This window comes from Mesocricetus auratus, unplaced genomic scaffold (assembly GCF_017639785.1).
Source record: "Mesocricetus auratus isolate SY011 unplaced genomic scaffold, BCM_Maur_2.0 Super-Scaffold_100025, whole genome shotgun sequence".
In the NCBI taxonomy this organism is placed as follows: Eukaryota; Metazoa; Chordata; class Mammalia; order Rodentia; family Cricetidae; genus Mesocricetus; species Mesocricetus auratus.
Window position 1 is genome coordinate 24,636,072 of NW_024429206.1, and position 15,470 is coordinate 24,651,541.

Genomic DNA, 15,470 nt, shown 5'->3' on the forward strand with positions numbered 1-15,470 from the left:
AAGGTCAGTAATTGAAGTTTCAAGTGTTCAGCACCCTGCAGGCACCCACACAGGTGGAATATACTCAAACACACTTCAAACTGAGGCCTGGTGGGGTGGTGCCTTTACTTCCAATACCCAGGAAGCAGATTCCAACAGATCTCAAGGCCAGTCTGATTTATATAGCAAGTTCCTGGCCAGCCAGGGCTATACAGTATGACGTACATTTTTAAAGAAAGAATGGAGGGAACAGGGAGACAGACGCTTAGCCCTACGGACACCAAAGTTAAACTAAAGCAGACATGGCAGTTCCTGCTGGGGAACTCAGGGTTTACTGATGGCTGCTGAGGCCACTTTTCTCTCCCTATCACAGCCCCACAGGGTCCCTGCAGGAATGGAAGACCTGAGCAAATTGGAGCCCACTAAGAGAACAAGGAGAGACCTGAGGTGACCCTACACCCCACTCATCTGTTAAAGCTAATATGTGTAATGCTCTCAGACAGGAAGTGCCCCTGACATTGACAATATTAAATATGGTTCCAACAGTTAAAGTCAACTACAGAAACAGTCATGTAACAATTCCCAGAAATCAACGTTCATAGGCAATCTGAGGTCCAAACGAGGAAAAAGAAACAAGGTCAGGTGTAGTGATCCACCCTGAGATACCAGCACTACGGCTGAAGCTGGAGGATTGCCAGTTTGAGATCAGCCTGAGCAATTTAATGAGACCTTATTTCATTTGTTTTTCTAAAAAAGGACAAATTCCAGTGTTATGCCATATTTTAAATGTGGTACCAGGACATAGCTTGCCTCCGGTCCTGGGCTTCTGGTCACCACAGCCAATGTCCCAGGCACCTGCTTTGCTCCCAAAGAAGTCCAGGGCATTGCTTGAATGTTGCAGCCTGGCCAGTTCCATTGTCTCCCAGGCTGTGTTGGGGCATTCTGGAACCCCTCCCAGGAGCAGCCGCAGCCAGGTCGAAAGCTGAGAATCCCTGGAAAGTAGGTTTCAGCAGGCAGTGAACTTCAGCTCATGGTCCCCCTCAGATCCTTCAACAGAGAAGAGTTAGCTATGAGACAAAGCTTGGGGGCTTGAGAGATGTCTCAGTAAAACACTTGTTACACAAGTGTGAGGACCTGAATTCAACTTCCAGAACCCACATAAAACCACAAGCATGGTGGTAATACCTCCCGGCACTCAGGAGGTAGAGACAGGAGGATCTGTGCGAGTTCAGGGCCAGCCTGATCTACATATCAAGTCTCAGGCTAGCCAAGGTTACATAGTGAGAACCTGTCTCAACAAAACAAAGTTAGCCATGTACCAGCATTCCACAGGGGAAGGTAGGAGGAAGAAGGGAACAGGACCCAGACTCACTGTCCCTCCTATGTCAGTCAAGAAGTCCAGTGCTGTCTCTAGCTGGCTGAACTCCAACCTTTCCAATGTCCCGCCTCCCACTTGCTCTTCCGGGATGTTCTTCCCAGTGAGGAGGCAGAGAGCACCCCAGTCCCCTCACCTCATCCCAAATAACAACCCCGTCCCTATCTGCTTATCACCAAGACTAACTCCAGGGAACATACTATATTTTTGGTCTGGGGATTTTTTTGAGACAGGGTCTCGCTTTGTAGACCAGGATAGCCTGGAACTCAGAGATCCTCCTACCTCTGCCTCCTGAGTGTCGGGATTAAAGGTGTGTGCCACAGCCAGGCAGTGGTGGCATTCACATTTAATCCCAGCTCTTGGGAGGTAGAGACGACTGATCTCTATGAGTTCCAGGCTATCCTGGTCTACAGAGTAAGTTCCAGGACAGCCAGGATTACACAGAGAAACCCTGTCTTTAAAAAACAAAAAAACAAAAAAGGTATGGACCACCATGTCTGGTATATTGAATTTTTCAATTTTTTTTCCAAGACAGGGTTTTTCTATGTAGCTTTGCAGACCAGGCTGGTCTTGATTGAACTCACAGACATCTGCCTCCCTCTGCTTCCTGAGTGCTGGGATTAAGGCATGCGCCACCACAGCCCGGCATGTTATCTACTTTATTGTCTAGCTGATTTCTTTTTCCATCTTTCCATTCCTGTGTGTGTGTTTATGTGTGCACGTACATGTGTGTGCACCTGTGTGTGCAGGTGCATGTCGGCATGGAGCCTGAAGTCAATTTTTAATATCTTCCTGTACCATTGTCCCCCTAGTGCTCATTGTTTCTGCTAGGCTGGCTGGTCAATGAGCCCTGAGATCGGCCTCCTCAGCACCAGATGACAGGTGTGTGCTGAGGATCTCAACTCATATCCCATGCTTACGCTGAGCCATCTCTCAAGTTCTGTTGTTTAAGACCAGATCTCTGTGGCTCCAAAGTCGTGGAGCAAGCTGATTTTGAACTCCTGATCTTCTTGCCTCCCCTCCTAAATGCTGAGATCCCAGGCACTTAGGAGGCAGAGTCGTGTGTCACCATGCCTGGCTTCTTCATTTTACTTTTTTGTTGTTTTTGGGGGTGTTTTTTGTTTGTTTATTTGCTTTGTTTTGTTTTTTCAAGACAGGATTTCTCTGTTTGCTTTGGAGGCTGTCCTGGAACTCATTCTGTAGACCAGGCTGGCCTCAAACTCAGAGATCCGCCTGCCTCTGCCTCCCGAGTGCTGGGATTAAAGGCGTGCACCATTTACATTTTAATTTTTTAGTTTCTTGTTTTGTTTTTCAGTGCTGAAGATGGAACCCAGGACTTCACGTATACCAGACAATCACTCTACGGCCAAGCCGTGCCTCCAAGCCCCACTGGTGGACTGTAGGGTAAGTGCTCCTCTTCTGAGGCATCTCCAGTGCTCCTGACCGCAGGTATGTGTCCGTCTGTCACCTGGGTGAACCCAACTCTTCTGGATGCCCCAGTCCCACAGAAGGAACCAGTGGGCTTCGGTAAGCATCTCCCTGCTGGTCCTAATGGCTGATGAGCACCCATGGGCTATCTGTCACTGTATGAGGCTCCTTCCCGGCACAGGGCCCTTCCTTGACCTGGGCTGCTAACTCTCAGAGCAGCCAGAGGGTGCCGTACCTTCCTTCCTTTGAGCCTCTCCTAGGTGTCTCAGCCGCGGGCGGCCACATCCCCATTCACATAATCTGGCTCCTCATCTGGGCTTCCTGATGGCGACGCTTGTGCACCTATGGATCAGGACAGGCGGTGGCTGGGACACTTCACAGGCATACACCAGACCAGTAGTTCCCCAGCCAGGGCTATCTGCTACACTACTGTGTTTGCAGAAATCCTCCAGACTGGGTGACCAGCTCTCCTGGAAGTCAAGCTGCTGCCTCGAAGCTCTGGTAAAATGCAAAGCTTCTACAGCTTCGGGTACTGTGAAGTCAGTCAGATTGGCTGGAGGGGAACCGCCCAGGCCGGCCCTCACGGACCAGCCAGCCACCTGCCTGAGTTGATACCACTCCCCTCCCAACACACACATACACACACACTCACACTCACACACACACTCACACACACACTCACACACACACGCTCACACAAACTCCCCCACCACACACACACACTCACACACACACACACACACAAACTCCCCCACCACACACACACACTCCCCACCACACACACACACACACACACACTCACACACACACACACACTCACACTCACACACACACTCACACACACACTCACACACACACTCACACAAACTCCCCCACCACACACACACTCACACACACACACACACACAAACTCCCCCACCACACACACACACTCCCCACCACACACACACACACACACACACACTCTCTCTCACACACACACTCTCTCTCTCTCTCTCTCACACACACACGCACCTTCCTGGTGGCCTCTGCCCATGGGGGACAAACCCACAGTCCTCCTGGATTCTCGCCACTCTCGGATGGATACTGAGTTCTGGTAATCCTCAGATTCCTCGCCACCTAAGGGAGTATATAGGGACACTCCAAGTAGGTCCAGGGAGCCAGGGGCAGCCTGCTTCCGCTGAGGATGACCCCAGAGAGAGAGGGTAATCCCCTGGATGGCTCTTCCACTGGGTAAACTTGACTCAAAGACGCCAGAGACATGGAGAATGCAGGCAAGGGCTGAGTCTTGGGAACTCACATCTTATTCATGAGGGTGCTGGTCCTTGCCCTGCCTCTCTTGGGGGTGACAGCCTTACCTGAGTCAGGGGCGGTGGGCTTGCAGATGAGCACGTTCTCATAGGAGTTGGAATCATCGTCTGTCAACAGAAGGGAGCTGACAGGAGACCGCTGAAGAACCCTGCCTGCAAGCCTGTGTCCCTTCCCCGTTCTCCCTGCAGGCCCACCACGCTCTCCCCCTGGCCTTCAGGGTTTCTCCATCCGCTTAGACCAGTTTTCCTGTGGCCGTTGTTTGTTTGTGTGTACGCTGGTGCCGGTGCATGTGTGGGAACTATCTTGTTTGTTGTTGGTGGTCCTGGTGGTCTTGTTTTGTTTTGAGACAATATCTCCCTATGTAGCCCTGTTTGTCCTAGAACTTGCTATAAAGACTATGCTGGCCTTGAACTCACAAAGATCTGAGTGCTGGGATTAAAGGCCTTCATGCCTGGCAGGAGACCTTTATTACAAAATAAGAGTAAAGGTCAAGAAAAGGCACTTGCTGAGTTCCCTCCCCTGGACCCACATAGTTAAAGAGCACTGACTCCTACGAGCCGGCCTAAGAGTTCCACGTGCGTGTCACCACACCCTCACAATAAACAAATGTTTTAAATATGTTTAAAAAAATAAAGGAGGGGGAGAAGAAAGTGGAAGGGAGGGGAGGGGCAGCCTTGAATGACTGCCAGGACCAGGGGAGGACCCCAGCTAAAGGCCCTGCTCCCCCACAGGCTCTGCCCCTCCCCCTTACTCCCCTCTGTAAAGCAGAAGTGGTCATGACCAAAGGTTCCAGCATCCTCAAGCCCGCCTGCCCGGGCTTATCTGTCGTCAGCGCCCATCTGTGTCTGCCCGGCCCCAGATGACAGCGAGCTGCTCCCCTCAGATGTTCCCACCCACAGCTCCACCTCTGCTTCCTGTCCTGTCCCTCACTCTCGCCACTGTCCCCATCCTCTGCGTGCACGCTGACCAGCTTCCTTCCGCCCCACCCACCTGGGCCTGCAGTCCTCCTCCCTCCTGCCACGGCTCAACAGACCCCACCCCACCCCGAACTAGGGGCTGCCTCCTCCCCTACATCCTCCCCCCCAGCCCCCACCTACCTTCTGGGAGCTTCTGGGAACATCCCCAATTGTAGTAGTCCGTGGGGATGGGATCTCTGGACAAGAAATCAGAGAGCGGGTTGCTGAGCAGGCCTGTCAGGAGAAGTCATGGGGTCTCCTCCCCATCCACTCTGGCTCCCCTCGGGCTAGAGGGCTGTCAGCCTGGAGAGGACACCTTCAACAAGGCCCCACCTCGGCCTCAGTTCTCCCCATTCGTGACATGAGGAGACCCTGCTGGGGGTCATTTCTTTTGGGGGGTGGCCCTGAGTCAGATCCTTCTGCCTCAGCCTCCCAAGTACTGGGATGGCTGGGAGGACAGACTTGTACCACCATGACCCCCGCCCCTTGGTATCTGTCTGTCTGTCTGTCTGTCCTATCACCTACTGCTCTCCTTCCTTCTCTCTTTCTAAACTTACATTACTTCTCTCCTTTCACCATGTGGGTTCTTGGGGTGGGGGTGGGGTGGGGAGATGGGTGGAACTCACCTTCACGGACTGGGGTAGCTGGCTACCACCCCCTACCCTGTTGAAACAATGTCTCTGTTCTCAGGCAGATCTCAGACTCACTACTTGGAGCAGGATGACCTTGAACGGTCTCCTTCCCCAGGGCTGGCGTTACAGGCACATGCCACCACACCAAGTTTATACAGTGCTGGCGATGGAACCCAGGGCTCCACCAACTGAACCCCAGCCCTTTTTCTGGGGAGAGAACATCTCAATACTGTAGCCCACACTGGCTTTGATCCCCCTGTCTCAACCTCCTCTTGAGTGCTGAAATGACAGACCTGGGCCACCATGTCTACTTTGTAACTGGCCTTTCACCAAATGGCAGGATGAGTACCCACCCCCCACCGGATACCCCTCCTTCCAGCAGAGCCGCACGCCAGGCCCCATGAGGCCATGGTCAGCAAACTGAAAAGGCTACCCAGAGATGTGCCCTCACTGAGTGACCCGCAGATAAAGAAGCTCGGCATGAGAGACCCAGAAAACAGGGTGGGCAGAGAGCAGGCTTGTATGAGGGCCACTTACACGTAGGCAGCGTCAGGCCCATGTCTGCTTCCTGGAAGAGGCCACATAGGACAGTTAAGGCAGGCTAAGCTCCCAGGCTGTGGCCCATTCCCTCCCTCCCCCAGAGCTACCCACCTTTGTAGAAGTTCTGGTACCTAAGGGACTCAGGACCTGGAAGAAAGACTAAGCTGTCTGCCTCCAGGTCCTGCCCCAGCCCAACCCAGGCTCTGTAGCAAGGGACCAGGGGCTTTGAACAGTCATACCTTTATACACAGCCTGCTACAAGCATGTGCCTTCTCCACGCCAATTTCACCGACCCCAGGCTCAGCCCTCCCTGAAAGGCCTCCCAAGTCCCACTGTCCCAACCCCACTCGGGCTTGTCCCTGCCTGGCGTCACTCACCTTCGCCGTGAGAGAACAGCAGCTTGTTCTTCCTGCAAGGATGGGGCAAGGGGGTCTGAGGCGGTGCCCTGGGGAGGGGACAGTCCCCTGGGCAGCTCTGAGACTGCAGCTTGGGGTTCTCCGGGTCTGGGCCCTGGGAAGACCATGCACTACAGAACACCTTCCTACCTTTCCAGTGACTTGTCCGAGGCTGTGTCCATCAGGGATCCTGGCCATACTGGCCTGGCCACTTTCGGAGGGAAGCAGGGACAGGGTATTGGTAGGCACTCACCCAGCTAAGTCTTCACCCACTGTACCAGGCTGGCCTCAGGGCAAGGGACACACAAAGGACCTTGATATGGGAAGTCCCAGCCCTGAACCAAAGCCAGGAAGCATCAGGACTCACAGGAGTAGGTCTGAGTCACGGTAAAGCTCTCTTCATCTTCTTGCCTGTGAATACACAAGGGTGTGCTGAGCTGGTCTTTGAACATAGAGGGCAGAGGGACAGACAAGGACAAGGGACACAGAGAAGAGGCAGGAGCTGGGCCTGGGAATGTGACTGCACCTGCCTGGATTCCCGGTACTCACGGCAGGAGGATCAATGGGAGTTTGAGGCCAGCCTGGGCTATAAAGTAAGTTCTGTGTTAGCCAGTGCTGAAGAGTAAGACCCTGTCTCAGAACCAAAAACTAAAAACACACAAGCAGGCTTTATTGCGGCCCAGTGTGGTCAGAGATAGAGGACTTCATTTTCAGATCTCTGTGGTTTTTCAGTTGCAAAGGGAAATGAGGAAGTGTGTATGTGTGTGTGTATATGTATGTGTGAGTGTGCGAGTGACAGTGCCTACTGAGGTGTGCATGCGAAGGCTGTGCTGTGAGTGTGTGAGTGTGTGTGTGCATGCAGCAGAGAGGAGTAGAGTGTGATTAGCTGGTTCCCTCCCCGTCTCTCCTTCCTTCTTTCTTTCCTTCCTTCCTTCCTTCCTTCCTTCCTTCCTTCCTTCCTTCCTTCCTTCCTTCCTTCCTTCCTTCCTTCCTTCCTTCCTCCCTTCCTCCTTTCCCTCCCTCCCTCTTTTTCCTTTTTTGTAATTGGTCTCACTCCGTAGGCCTGACTGGCCTGGAACTCACTCTGTAGACCAGGCTAGCTTAGAACACAGAGATCCTCCTGCCTCTGCCTCCTGAGTTCTGGGATTAAAGGCGCGCGCCACCACTGCTCCTTGTCTTTCTGTTTGTGTTGGGCATTGAACTCAGGACTCTGAGCATACTCAGCAAGCACTGCACACACACAGCCACACACCCAGCCACATTCACTGGGGAGTCTAGGCAATGTTCCCCCCCCTTTAAAAGTTATTTTTGTTAAATGTGTAGGTGTTTTACCCGTGTGTGTCTGTCCACCATGTGTGTGTCTGTCCACCATGTGTCTGTCCACCATGTGCATGCCTGGTGCCTGAGGACATCAGAAGAGGACACTGGATCTCCTGGACCTAACACTGTGAGCCATGTGGGTGCTGGGGATCAAACCCAGGTCCTCTGGAAGAGCAGCCAGTGCTATTAACCACTAAGCCATCTCACCAGTCTGCTTTTCTTTTCTTTTTCTTTTTTAAATATTTTTCTTTTTTATAATTTTATTTATTAATTATGTATACAGTCTTCTGCCTGCATGCCAGTGGAAGGCACCAGATCTCATTCAAGGTGGTTGTGAGCCACCATGTGGTTGCCGGGAATTGAACTCAGGACCTCTGAAAGAACAGTCAGTGCTTTTAACCGCTGAGCCATCCCTCCAGCCCTCCAGTCTGCTTTTCAATTTAAAAAGTTTATTTGGAGCTGGGCAGTGGTGGCGCACACCTTTAATCCCAGAACTCAGGAGGCAGAGGCAGGAGGATCTCTGTGAGTTCAAGACCAGCCTGATCTACGAGAGCCAATTCCAGGACAGCCAAAGCTATTATTAATATCGTTATTATTTCTTGTGTTTGTTATGGTGCAGATGGAGGCCAGAGGACAATTTTCGGGAGTCCTTAAACTCTTTTCAGAGTGAGTCCCAGGGATTGAACTCAGATCACCAGGCTTGTATGTCAGTCACTGTTACTCATCTTGCAGCCCCCTACTTACACATTTTAAGGCAAGGTCTCACTGAATGGCCAGGCTGAACTCCCTCTGGCCCAGGCAGCTTCTGGAATATCTGGGGTGACAGCAGGTGCCCAACCTCTCAAGTGCCCAGTGCCCAGGTTCTCCCCGCTACCACCGCCAGGTGATGGCACATTCCTTCAGACAGCCCTGGACTCTCTCGTTCCCTCCCCTGAATGCTAGGTACCCATTGAGCAGGCATGAGTGGGGGAATGGCAAGCTGGGGCAACTTACCGGTTCCTCTGCTCATAGATCTTCTCTTTTCTCTTCACCCCTGCAAGAACAGAAATGGCATAGCAAGAGTTTCTGAGCTCCAGGTGCGGGGTGGGGGAAACCTAAGGCTGGGACTCCCCTCTTTGTAACTCTGCCAGGCCCTTGGTAAGTCCCTCGTGACCGCCTGTCCTTGACATGGTTCTTATCAGCTGGGTGTGGTGACACATGCCTGTGATCCCAACACTCAGGAAGCAGAGGCAGGAGGGTGGGAACGCTTGAGGCTAGCCCGAGCTAAGTGAAAGAGAAAGAAGGAAATGGAAGGAAGAAATGAAGAAAGAAGGGAGGGAGGGGAAGAGAGCTGGAGCACGGTGGGGGTAGGAAGGAAAGGGGGAGGGAAGGAAGGAAAGGTACTTGATCCCGTTTTGTGGGTGAGGATATCGTGGAGGGTGCCACGGGTAGCTAGTCTCCCTTCTCTCCTCCAGAGTGGTTCCCTGGCCTGAACAGCCCCCATGGTCCAGCAGAACCAGCCTTCACCAGACCGGGCCACCAGCTGGATTCTGGGTTCTCATCCTCCTGCCCCTCCCGCTAATGGCCTCTGGGACACACTCCCTGTCCGTGTGACACTTACCTGGGCGGGAACAGTGGACACACAACCAGGCTGTGGCCCCCAACAGCAGCAGCAGAGGGACTGACAATGGCCACAGTAGCTCCAACTCGGCACTCATGTTGGCTTGGCGAGGGGGCTGCAAGCTGCATTGGAGATCTGTGAGCCAGTGGTCCCAGCAGCTGCCCTGCCCCATTTCTGATCTCTCTGATTCCTAGCTCCAACAACAGTGGAACGGCCTACTCCTGGACTGAACCAACCACGTCTCCCATGTGATCCTAACTAGCTAGCGCACTGACCACCAGATCATGTGTGCCAGAAGGTTCTGAGATCACTAGGCAACACTAAGAAATTGAACAACCTTAAGCACATATTCCCAACCCAGCTGGCCCTGAGAGACAGGCTCCGTAATTCCCAGGTGGAGAAGCTAAGACTGGGAAGCCCTCGCCCCCCCCAGATGCTATGTGGAAAGGGAGGGCTCGAACATGGTGCTCAGTCCAGGACCTTGCATAGGGGCTCACACCTGTAATCTCAGCAACTCTGGAGAAGCAGGAGAACTGCAACTAGTCTCAAGTCAAGCTGAGACAACACAGTGAGTCTTAGGCTAGCCTGGGCTAAGACAAAAACAAGGTGAAGAGGCTGGAGAGATAGCTCAGCGGTTAAGAGTGCTTGTGTGCCTTTAATCCTGCACTCAGGAGACAAAGACAAAGCTCTGAATTCAAGGCCAGTCAGTACAATTCAGGGAAGGGTTTCCAGCTGAGGGACCGGGCTTGAGGACCTGAAGAGTGAGGCTGGTCCTTTAGGAGACAAAGGAGGAGGTGGAGCTGTGGAGAGGATGTGTGGGGTGAAGAGGCTTTGAACCCTGTTAGTCCAGGGCCTTGTGAAGACTGGCTGTCCCAGCCTTGGTGAAAGTCCACAGTCTGGTAATGAGGGGAGTACAACCGTTCTAACAGACTTATAAAACCATCTATCCCAGCTCTGAGGAGACTCAGCTCCTTGGCGTGGGCAAGGGACACAGTTGAGGGAGCCACTAAGTGGCCACTCTGTTTGGTCCCACTTCCAACTAGAGAAGGCGTGGCTCACCTGTAGACTCCCTGCCCAGAATTCCCCAGTGAGGAGTTTGGAATGCGGCCTTTGTTGGAATACTGACGAATACTGACTTTGTCTATCAAAGAGACTCATAAACTGAGCATATGGTACATACTGTAGCACTTCAAAATTAGTGCCGGGGGCTGGAGAAATGGCTCAGTGGTTGCTCTTCCAGAGGTCCTGAGTTCAATTCCCAGCAACCACTTGGTGGCTCACAACCACCTCTAGTGGGATCTATGCCTCTTCTGGCATAAAGGCACACGTGCAGATAGAGCGCCCATATACACAAAATGAGTAAATTGTAGCCAGGCGGTGGTGGTGCACACCTTTAACCCCAGCACTTGGGAGGCAAAGTCAGACAGATCTCTGTGAGTTTGAGGCCAGCCTGGTCTACAGAGTGAGTTCTAGGACAGCTAATGCTACACAAAGAAACCCTGTCTCAAAAAGCCAAACCAATCAGCCAAATAAATAATAAAAATTAAAAAAATTTTTTTTGGTTTTTCAAGACAGGGTTTCTCTGTATATTTTTTTTAAAGAGAGTAGTAGTAGGACAGTGGTGTCAAACGCCTTTAATCCCAGCACTCAGGAGGCAGAGGTTGAGGCCAGACTGGTCTACAAGAGCTAGTTCCAGGACAGCCTCCAAAGTCACAGAGAAACCTTGTCTCGAAAAACAAACAACAAAGGAGAGTGGTATATGTGTACACACACACACACACACACACACACACACACACACACACACACACCACACACCCACCCACACACATACACACACACACACACACACCACACACACACACCACACACACACCACACACCCACCCACACACATACACACACACACACACACACCACACACACACACCACACACACACACACACACACACACACACACGGGGGAGGGGCAGACAGAGAGGAGGTAGGCTCTGTCTTGAGGAAAAGAGGAGACTTGGAAGTAGCACACCAGCAGGCTACATGTAACTCACACTTGCCCACCTCAGTCCACTTAGGACCCCAAGAGCAAGCCCACATTTTTGGCTTGGCATTCAAGGTCCCAGGAGCTGGCCTGCTGACTTCTGTTTCCTTTTCAAGGGTTCCCAAGCTTTTGGAAGCTGGACCATCCTCCATCCAGGAGGCCTTGGCCAGCAGAGAGCCCACTGGCTTCTATTCTAGACCCTGTCCAGGGATGACCCGGACTCCAGAAACCCTCAGCCCTGGAGACTGTTAGTCACATCATCTATCTACTCTGACCAGCCACACGGAAAATAGCACGTGTCTTCCGAGTTTGCCACATGAGGCCTGTCATGGAGGTGATGACTGCAGAGCAGGGTCAGCCATGTGGGTTCTTTCCACCATGACTCTAGCCATAGTCACAGTTCTTAGCCATACGACATGGGAAGGGACAGTCAGTGGCCTGCTTGCCTGGGGATGTCTAGAGGCACAGGCCTAGACTCCCTCCACTGGCCCCAGCAGGTCTGAGGAGCTAAGCATTATGAAGAGCTGTGAGGGCCTAATGGAGCAGCTGTGCTAGCGGAGTAGGCCAGCAATCCTAGCTGCTCAGGAGGCTGAGGCAGGAGTACTGCCAAGCCCAAGGTCAACTTGGGCTGTACTGCAAATTCAACTCCAGTGAGAATGCCTCAAAATATAGAGAGTTGGGGGTATGGTGGGACGTTTGCTTAGAATGTCCCAGTGATGGCCTAGGGGCATGGCTTAGTCATAGATCAACTGCCTAGAATATACCATTATGAGGTTGGGGGCGTGGCTCAACAGTAGAGTACCCGCCTAGAACTACCCAGTGAGGGATATGCCAATGTCTAACTAGCATTGGCAAGGCTTTGGGTTTCATTCCCAGCATTGAGGGGAAAAAACCCTTGGGGATGGGGCGGGGGTGAGGGAGGGGTGTTGAAGAGATGGACCAGAGGTCAAGAACACTGGTTGCTCTCCCAGAGGACCTAGGTTTGATTCTCAGCATCCATATGGCAGCTCGAAACCACCCCTAACTCCAGTTCCAGGGGATCCAACCCTCTCCCTGTCTTTGCGGGCACCAGGCATGAATGTGATGCACACATGTTCATGCGAGCAAAACACTCACGTATGTACATTTTGTTTTTGAGACAGGGAGTCGCTGTGTAGCCCTGGCTGGCCTGAAACTCACTGTGTAGACCAGGCTGGCCTGGAACTCAGAGACTGGCTTGCCTCTGCCTCCAGAGTGCTGGGATTATAGGGTGTACCATCACGTGCCAGCTTACATAAATGTTTTAAATGTAACAAAAGGGTCGCTGGAGGAGGGATCTTCCTCCGAGGTAAGGCGCCCATGCTCCTGTAGATAATCCCTCACACCCTGAAAGCAAACCTAATGAAACTCATCGGGTCACCACCAGACCCCACCCCCAACTGAAAGAAGAACATACCAGAAAGGAATTAGTTGGGAAGAGGGCGAGAATCGATGAGAATGGTGGTGGACCAAGGAGGTAATTGATGAATGTGGTCAATGCATCATTTACATGTATGCAAATGTCCTAAGCCTAATCTATGCATAATACATGATAATAAAATTGGATGGGGGAGCTGGAGAGATGGCTCAGTTAGGAGCGCTGACTGCTCTTCCAAAGGACCTGGGTTCAACTCCCAGCACCTACATGGCAGCTCACAACTGTCTATAGCTCTGGTTCCAGGGGATCTGGAACCCTTACACAGGCATACCTGTAGGCAAAACACCAATGCACATAAAATAATAAATTATTTTTAAAAAAGGTTGAATAGATGGAGGGTGATGAGTAAAAAGGCGCTTGCCTCCAAGTCTGATGATCTGAGTTCGATCCCCAGGACCCACATGGTGGTGAGACCTACACTGTAGCACATGCACATCCATTCAATAATTAAAAATGGGTTAAAATATTGAAAGACAAAACAAAGAGAGCCGGAGTGAATGCATGGGTCTGGAGCTAGCTCCTCAGTTGGGAATTCCTCTGAGCCTAACTGTTTCCTTCCCAGGGAGCAAACGGACGTTCAGAGAGGTACATACTGTGCTAGAGAGAATCCCAGTAAGAGGAACAGTGATGGAAATCCAGAGAAGGTCCCATGAATTCTCTGCAGTCCATGTGCTCATGCTCTCTACCCGGAATGACAGACAGCAGGTGGGCTGAGGGAGCCGGAGGCTGGCTGCGGGAGGGGCTCCCCAGCAGTCACAGAAGGCCCCAAGGGGCCAGACATGGCTCGCTGTGGGTGTGTGGGGACTGCCACAGCCCTGTGGCTCTGTGGGCCAAAATAGCTCAAAGGGAAGTGGGCAGTTTTCATATGAGCAAGGTTTGCACAGAGCCGGTCTCCGACTGTGGCCTCTGAGCCTCCGGCCTCAGCGGTCCTTAGTGATTACTCTGCAACTGCTCACCCTTCAGGGAGCAGAGAGCCACAGGGGTCTGCTCAGATAAGTGCAACCAATCACACAGACCTGGGATGGCTGTACTCGTGTGCCTGTGGTTTTGCTGAATATTTCTGTGGTATGCCCCTTTGAAACAGGGTCTCATTCTGGAGTACAGGCTGGCTTTGAACTCCCCATACCCCCACCTTAGCATTCCTAGTGCTGTAATTACAGGAGTGTACCACAGTCTCCACCTGGACAGACCAAGGATTCGGGGCTTCAAACGAGGGTGGAGAGAGAACTCTGAAAAACCTATTGGAGGCTGGAGGGCCAGGTGGGTTGTGTGTGTGTGTGTTTCTGGGGATGGCCATGTGCAGAGGTCTGGCAGACCCTTTTCCAGGCCAATGGTGGCAGTGGTGGTGGAGGCTAGGTGGAAGGAACCTGGCCAACCCGGGCTACCTATTCACAGAGCTAGAATCAAAGAGCCCGGCAACTCTACAGGAGTTATCCATCAGAAGGTCAAACCTGAGTCAGGCTTGGGTGGACTTTTGGGGACAGCAACTTCCTCCTCTTGACTGGGGGACAGGGCCTGGCCTGGGCAGTTCCCTAGGGCATCCCAGATTCACCCACAGGCCTGTGGCATTAGCTAACTCTTCACCAATGGGAGAAACTGAGTTCATTTCTGGCTTTTGGCTGGCCCTCCCCAGTCAATGGTGGTAACAGAACCACCCTAGGGGCTTCCTGGGGTCTCACAGGCTGGGGGTTTGGGAAGACAATGGTCGGTAGGTGGGTGCCTGGGGCCCCTGAAACAGGCTGTCCCCAAGGGGCCAAAGCGCCAGCCAGGCACAAGGTATCAGGTGTCCCAGCCACCGCTGTCCATAGCTACTAAGGGTCTTGTGGGGGGTGGTGCAGGGGACACCTGCTCAGCTAGGCCCCCCTGGAAAATGCTTACCTGAGAGTGGGGGCTCCTCACCATGGCCACCCCATCCTGTGCCGGCACACCTGCCCAGGCCGATGCCAATGCCACAGACTCTGGCGGGCAGCAGGCAAGGCGGCTGGCTTCCTGTCACTACTGAATCATCCTCGCACATCCGCCTTGGCCGGACTGCTTGGCTGGCTAGTGACAAAAGGGGTGGGGCAGAGACAAAGAGATACAGAGATAGAAAGGGAAGAGCGGCCATGGTGGCACACGCCTTTAAATGCCTGCACTCGGGAGACAGAAGCAGGCGGCTCTCTTTGAGTTTGAGGCCAGCCTGGTCTATACAGTGAGTTCCAGCCAGGGCTACATAGTGAAACCTTGTCTCAAAAACAAACAAACAAACCCTAGAAAGGTAGGCCAGTAAGATGGCTCGTTGAGTAATTACACTTGCCATCAAACCTGACAGTTAGCTTTCTACCACCAGGAATCACATGGTGGGAGAACGGACTGATACCTGCTAGTTGTCCTGATATACACAGACCCAGACACACACACATACACACACACAGACACATACACACACAAAGACAC

General features: G+C 52.5%; 1 protein-coding gene across 5 annotated transcripts; it reads right to left on the reverse strand.

Moving 5' to 3' along the window:
- Positions 1 to 86: 86 nt before the first annotated feature.
- Positions 87 to 15,202, reverse strand: Lat2 (linker for activation of T cells family member 2). 5 transcript variants are annotated; one of them, XM_040731299.1, is made up of 13 exons: positions 14,911 to 15,202; positions 9,537 to 9,663; positions 8,930 to 8,969; positions 6,984 to 7,027; positions 6,767 to 6,827; positions 6,599 to 6,630; positions 6,333 to 6,368; positions 6,219 to 6,249; positions 5,191 to 5,246; positions 4,141 to 4,200; positions 3,797 to 3,901; positions 3,018 to 3,124; positions 87 to 1,026 (listed from the first exon to the last, which is right to left on the reverse strand). In XM_040731299.1, the coding sequence occupies exons 1-12, from the start codon at positions 15,139 to 15,141 to the stop codon at positions 3,048 to 3,050; spliced, it is 900 nt and encodes a 299-aa protein (XP_040587233.1). In that variant the 5' UTR covers positions 15,142 to 15,202; the 3' UTR covers positions 87 to 1,026; positions 3,018 to 3,047. The 5 variants fall into 5 exon arrangements, with proteins under 5 accessions (XP_040587233.1, XP_040587235.1, XP_040587236.1 ...); XM_040731301.1 differs by having other exon boundaries at positions 9,537 to 9,658; positions 14,913 to 15,201; XM_040731302.1 differs by lacking the exon at positions 14,911 to 15,202 and adding an exon at positions 13,628 to 13,758 and having other exon boundaries at positions 9,537 to 9,658.
- Positions 15,203 to 15,470: the final 268 nt, after the last annotated feature.

Coding starts and splice junctions, on each gene's coding strand:
- Lat2 (XM_040731299.1), bottom strand. CDS start 15,141: ATGGCCGCTCTTCCCTTTCTATCTCTGTATCTCTTTGTCTCTGCCCCA. Junction 9,664..14,910: donor AGGAGCCCCCACTCTCAGGT/AAGCATTTTCCA, acceptor ACAGATCTCCAA/TGCAGCTTGCAGCCCCCTCG. Junction 7,028..8,929: donor ATCTATGAGCAGAGGAACCG/GTAAGTTGCCCC, acceptor GTGTATTCACAG/GCAAGAAGATGAAGAGAGCT.